At 35.9% G+C, this 6556-nt stretch overlaps 1 protein-coding gene across 1 annotated transcript; it reads left to right on the forward strand.

Moving 5' to 3' along the window:
* The first annotated feature begins 3982 nt into the window (after nt 1–3982).
* Nucleotides 3983–5430, forward strand: LOC122016771 (tropinone reductase homolog At5g06060-like). The gene is made up of 4 exons (XM_042574166.1): nt 3983–4140; nt 4222–4429; nt 4504–4827; nt 4937–5430. Exons 1-4 carry the CDS (start codon nt 4079–4081, stop codon nt 5111–5113), a joined length of 771 nt encoding a protein of 256 aa, XP_042430100.1. The 5' UTR covers nt 3983–4078; the 3' UTR covers nt 5114–5430.
* The last annotated feature ends 1126 nt before the right edge of the window (nt 5431–6556 follow it).

Genomic DNA, 6556 nt, shown 5'->3' on the forward strand with positions numbered 1-6556 from the left:
ATTTTCCGTCGCTAGTTAGCGACGGAACTATAAGTTCCGTCGCTAATTCTTCGCTATCTAATATAATTTCATCCCTGATTAGAGACGGAATCAAAATATCTGTCTCTATTTAGAGACGGATAATTTATTTCCGTCGCTAATATTTACCGATTCATTTTTTTTTCAAATTTAAAACGGCCAAAATTCTCTAATTAGAGACGAAATTATACTTCCGTCTCTAATTAGAGACGGAATTATACTTCCGTCTCTAATTCCGTCGCTAAATGCTATTTTTTTTGTTGTGATATACCATGAGAATTCAACCCATAGAGCTGCATAAGCTAAACGTCATGACCTGTCTTCAAGATCTTTTGGTGTGAATGGCTTCTGACAATGCTGTTATAAATATTTTTTCTAACTTTGGTTGTCAAGGTCTAATAGCAACGCTTGATTGAGCAACGCCTTTGATTGAGCAAAGGATTGGAAAAAAGAACAATGAGAGAGAATATGATAACTAATACCACCAAACAATCCTACCTACCTTCCTACTCCAATAACCAATAATTGAGATACATATATCAAAAGATTGAGCAATATTTTACATTAGAACTGAGTTGAAAAGGTTGTCTTGGTGCACTGAGCAGGAGAAAGTATAATGATTTTTTTTTTTAACAGAAACGGCGAAGGTCTGAACTGGAATTGTTTCATTACGAGTGGTTCGATCTGAATATTTTTTTCTTCGGATAAAGGAATCGGGTCGTGTCCATTTTCAACGTCTGCGTTTAATGAAAAGGACATATAAACCACTTCGTTGGTATGTCCAATAAAAATCACTCTTCTTGTTTTTCCACCATCGGGCACGCCTGTAAATAAGAAGGAATACTCTTTTTAAATAATCTATATAATGAACTAAGGTAAATTTAAAATTCTATATTTGAACGAATCTTCTGTTTTATTAAAAAAAATTAATTGTTATATTAAATTTAAAATAATCGATAGAAAATATAAAAGTTTAGTTTGGAAATGAACTGAACACAAGATTTAAAGCACAAGCTAGCAAATGGTTTAGGATGTGAGGCTTCAATCTTAAGGAACTCGTATTCTTTTATTTTCACTTAACAGTGATGGACTAATTAACACCAGGACCTTTAAGTTAGTAGTTTTTTTTTAAGTCTCGGTATTCAATTTCTTGATAAACAAAAGTCATAGAGGTGCCGGCCTGCGCGCGTCATTCATTGTCCCACAGCCAATATCGCAGATTTTAATTGTGTATTTTTCTTACTTTATTAATATCTTTTTAATATTGGTTTGATTTTGCAATCCTGTTCACTTTGTTATATTGGTTTGAGCCGGTTATAAAACTAGATACTCTCAGAAGATAATTATTGTCATTTACGATGATTTGAAAAGTTTGTACGTTGCGACTTTCTTTTTTGAATTTTTTTTCTGACAATAATGGGAGATTCAACTCTGAGATATGGCCGTCCACCTCCACCATTCATTTGTATTCAACTCCACTGAGATTAGGAGTGCCGGACGTGATTGCTTGCTTTGAGTTTTTTTATGCCAACGGCGGTTCGTGGTCAGAGGCGCAGCCATGGCACGCTAAAGAGCATTCCTATCATGTTCTTAAATTTAATAAATTTATTTTATAATCATGGTTTAAATTTAATAAAGTAATAATTTATTTTAAATTTTAGAAAGATTACAGAAAAATTGATATATATACTCTGATGCGTTAAAAACAAAAATTACTGGTGAATTTAACTAAATAAGATGTGTATGGGTAATCCAGTTAAATTAAATCTAGATACCCAATTATATTTAATAATCAAATCTAGATTTTTTTTTTCTCATAAGATTCATTTCTTTACACCTAAGTAAGCACCACATTAATTTATGGCATCAACCAATCCCGTTTGACATTTCTCCCAATCAATAAGGTTTCAATTTCCATGTAAGGCATATTTGCCGTGATCAGATTTCTAATGATACATGAGTGCTATGTTCAGAGGCTGATTTATAAGGGGGCTTGGGGGGGCCACGGCCCCCCCAAATCTCCATGTAAATCCCCCCTATATATACATGATTGTATTATATATACTAGGATATATATATAGTATTAATTAGAATGGTGAAGAAGTACAAGATGATGAAATTAATCTTCCTTTTGAATATATTTTAATATAATTGACGAATGATATACTTATTAAATATGCTATATAATTTAAGAGAAAAATATTTCTTTTGGGTATTTTTTAATTTACCTAATAGGAATTATGTTGAAAAAAAAAATTAAATTTAACAAAAGGAAACTACAAATCATTAATTATATACAAATATTATTAGTAATAATATTATTAGTTTATTACTATATAGAAATCTTTTCTAATTTATGATATAGGCATTTTCTCTCCTATGGCTAGACATCTCGATCTTTTCCAATTCACTCCAAAATCATTGTTGTTGCTTTCATTGTCAATTGTAGCATCGTTGATCATCAGAATTCAAAATTGATTACATATTTAGAAAGTCCGCAATCTAAATTTTCTATTGGTAGTTTGATATCAAAATCTTGAAGTAATATCGCAACTTGAGAAGGGTCGTTGGCCCTTGTTTCGTGTCGGAACTACATTTGAGCTTGTTCGCTATTGTTATCTTGTCAACCACGGTAACCTAGGACGGTGATTTTTAGGTAAATTTTGATTTCGATTTCAGTCGTAAATTGAGAATTCGGAGGTTGTTCAAAGGTGTACAAATTTCTGACGATAATTATTTTTGTCACTTATCATGCGGCCCCCCCAAATTTAAAATTCTGGATCCGCTCCTGGTTATGTTATAAGTTCTATTATGTTTTAGAATTATTTGATGAACGGGAGATGATTTCAAGTTCAAAATTAAACGGATGGTAAAATATCAATATCTGATATAAAATAAAACAGATTTAAAAGTAACTTGCTTGTCACAATTAAAAGGCTAAAGTCTAATATAATATTGAAAGAGTGGGGAGCCTTGATAATAGACTTTATACCTACTAATTGTTTAGCATTCATTTCTGAAATAAATTATAGCGAGAACACTTCTCCTCAATCAGTCTCTATCCGATAAATAATTTTATTTACTAGAAGATATGTTTTTTTTTTGAAGAAAAATAATTGAGGTAGTAGGTGAGCGAAGACCGCCAAAAAAATCGTGATGGTAGGTGGCATTCCAACTAGTGACCAATTTAATAATCAATCCTTCATATTTTTTTTGGAAAATTTCACTTTTGCCCTAAGAGCTTACATAATTACAACCTTTCCAATACCATTTTGTCCCCCATGACGGATAGCTGATACAGCTAAGTAGAAAAAAAAACATGATAGAGCAAAGCGCAAAAGATGCCAAACTTTGGGGGGAAAAGGCAAGATGCTTGAGCGTTTTATATTTAACCTCGATTCTTTTATAAAACGGTTTTTAAAAATATATAAAAAAAAAAAAGGGAAACGATTCCCTATTTATCAAAAGAAAATATTTTGATTTTAAAATTATCAAAAAGAGTATTACAGTATCATTTTCTTCATATTTTTCCCATCAATTTTCTAAATCTCACACTATTTTTCAATATATACATCTCATATTGGATCATATCAAATCAAATTCAACGTGGACACTATATTTATCATATAGACCCAACATAAGAAAATATTAGACTTAATATGGAAAATATCAAATCTAAATTAGATCTAATATTGAATCATATCAAATTTAAAATAGATATGATATAAAAAATATTAGATCATCATGAGTTTAATAATGAATCATATCAAATCGTCTACTATAGAAACATATTAAACTCTTTTTAATTATGAAAAGAGAGGATAAAAAACGGCGAGAGAGGATTTAAGTTGTTGACGAGAAGGGCATAAAGAGAATAACATTATTTCTAGTGTTCTGTTTTTTTTTTAGTTTTAAAATTAAAGTGCTCTTGGTAAATAAAAAAATCCTTTCCGTAAAATGCCGTTTATAAAATGCCTTGTAAGCTTGCTCTGCCGACGGATGCAGAGAAATAAAACAAACCTAATTTTATCCTTAGACGAAACGCCTGAAGCAATCATCCATGGAGAAGTGGTCTCTTCTCGGGTCAACTGCGCTGGTCACCGGCGGCACGAAAGGAATCGGGTAGCGATATTTGCTCTCTTGCTTCTCATGGATGCTCGATGCATCATTGCCGTCATGCTTTCTCACCGTTAATTACCGCAGGCGCGGAATCGTGGAAGAATTAGGGCAACTCGGAGCCGTCGTCCACACCTGCTCCCGCACCCAATCCGACCTCGACAAGTCCCTCCAGCAGTGGCGCGCCGCCGGCTTAAAGGTCTCGGGATCCGTCTGCGACGTCTCCTCGCCGGCCGACAGGGCGAAGCTGATCGAGGAAATCAAATCCGCCTTCGACGGAAAGCTCAATATTCTTGTGAGCGATTGGATCTGAAATTTGAGTCCTCTTCTTCTTGACTCACGAAAGCTGAAATTAAATTTTGGCTTTAGGTTTGTAATGCCGGAACAGGAGTGGTGAAGCCGGCGGTGGAGCAGACTGCGGAGGACTACAAGTTCGTGATGAACGTTAACTTGGAATCCGGCTTCTACCTCTCCCAGCTCGCGCACCCGCTTCTGAAGGCGTCGGGAAACGGCAGCATCGTCTTCATCTCTTCCGTCGTCGGATTCATGGCCGTCGACGGCTTGTCCGTGTACGGCGCTACCAAAGGAGCGATGAATCAGCTCACCAGGAGCCTCGCCTGCGAGTGGCCGCGAGATAACATCCGCACCAACTGCGTCGCCCCTGGAACCATCAAAACCCCCATGATCGAACACGTAACATCAAAAGCCTTTAACTCGAGCAGCTTTTGAGTTCTTGAGGCTTCTTGACAGCGGAAATTAAAAATGATTTTTGTTGTTGTTTGTTGTTGTTGGATTGAGGCAGGCGCTGCAGGATGAGACGTTCGTGGCGATGGAGACACATCGCATTCCGGCAGGGCGGATCGGGGAGCCAGAGGAGGTGGCGGCGCTGGTAGCGTTCCTCTGCATGCCCGGCGCGCGCTACATCAATGGGCAAGTCATCTGTGCGGATGGAGGAAGAACTGTGAACGGCAACTTTTGATCATCTAAAGGTGTGAGATTTCGGGTTTGATGCTAATAAAAGTTAATTTCCAAGGCGATTAATATCATAATTTAGACTTCTCGTGATCCATAATGGAATCTGTTCGCAGCTTTATCAAAGAGAATTGTTACTAAAATTTATAGTATGTATTGTGGCACAGGGTTTGGGGTTTTACATGAACCTATGTATCGTATTATGGATTCATACTTCACATCTACTGTTTGGGATTTGAAAAGCCTGTACAATAGAAGCCTTGGATCAGAAGGTTTTTCATTTTTCATTTAATGCAAATATTAGAACTTTCATGTGAATCTCAATCAAGCTGCCTCCACAAGAACCCTAACAATCGAGCCATTGTCGGAAACTGCTGTGCTGAGTTGGGAATAAATCCAATGGAATGGGGGTCGTGGTGGAGATGTCTTCTTTGTCATTTGGAAGCAGTATCCATCCTGTAGATGCTAAGGCTAAGGAATGGACGGTGGAAAAAAATCGATAGGGAAATGTGAGAGAAAGGGAAAAGAAAAGAAAAGCTCTCTACGTATGGGAGTGAAAGAGAAAAATAAATGATATAGATCATGATCGGTGTCCTAAAGTTCATGTTGGTCCTGCCGAGATGAATCTCTTATGTGCTAGTAATTATTTCAAAGGTTAGTAGTCGTTCTTAATTTACCTTCTTCATGTTGACCCTGGGATGGATTGATGGAGGCGCTGGGGCCGAACGTATTCGCCTTTTTACCACAATGGACTCTAGTCGTTGACCACATGACTTGAGTGTAAACAAGAAAATAGAACCGACAAGATAAAAACCTTGTCACTCCAAGCGAATCTAAATGATTAATCGTGAAGAAAACTCTTGATATGAAGAATAACGTGAAGAAATTATCAACAATAATTATTTGAAAAATGGAATACAAGGGCCGACACTAGGGGCACCGCTAAGGTAGTGGATCTATTTTTTTTTTGAAAGATGGAATACAAAAAAACTCTCACACCCTAACGAGAAGGAAAAAGCCTATATATAGGCTTTACATCAAAAATTCTCCAACCTATCATAGATCCTATAAAATAGGATTAGGATCACACCAGATCCTATAAAATAGGATCACACACGACACGTTCTAAACGTCTAAAGAGTCGGACAAAACTATCAATGATAAGACTTCCAAATTATAAAATAAACTATTTAACACGCAATAGACTAGATTAGCTTAGTCTTCTAAGAACATCACTTTATAATTCAACACTCCCCCTTAAAGTGATGTTCTTATAACTAATCCGAGCTTTGATCGCAGATCTTCGAATGCACCCTTCGAAAATGATTTTGTAAAAATGTCGGCAATATTATCTTCACCCTTAACTGCAATTATTGTTAGAGTGTATACTAAAAGCCTAGCTTTTGGTATAAACATTTATCTAGAAATAAGAATCACATTGGTCAAATGT

Source organism: Zingiber officinale, chromosome 8B, assembly GCF_018446385.1.
Source record: "Zingiber officinale cultivar Zhangliang chromosome 8B, Zo_v1.1, whole genome shotgun sequence".
NCBI lineage: Eukaryota > Viridiplantae > Streptophyta > Magnoliopsida > Zingiberales > Zingiberaceae > Zingiber > Zingiber officinale.

What these genes read in the sequence shown, in the direction of transcription:
- LOC122016771 (XM_042574166.1), top strand. Translation starts at nt 4,079, where the DNA reads ATGGAGAAGTGGTCTCTTCTCGGGTCAACTGCGCTGGTCACCGGCGGC. An exon ending in ACGGAAAGCTCAATATTCTT is followed by an intron (nt 4,430 to 4,503) that starts GTGAGCGATTGG and finishes TTTTGGCTTTAG; the next exon opens with GTTTGTAATGCCGGAACAGG. An exon ending in AAACCCCCATGATCGAACAC is followed by an intron (nt 4,828 to 4,936) that starts GTAACATCAAAA and finishes GGATTGAGGCAG; the next exon opens with GCGCTGCAGGATGAGACGTT.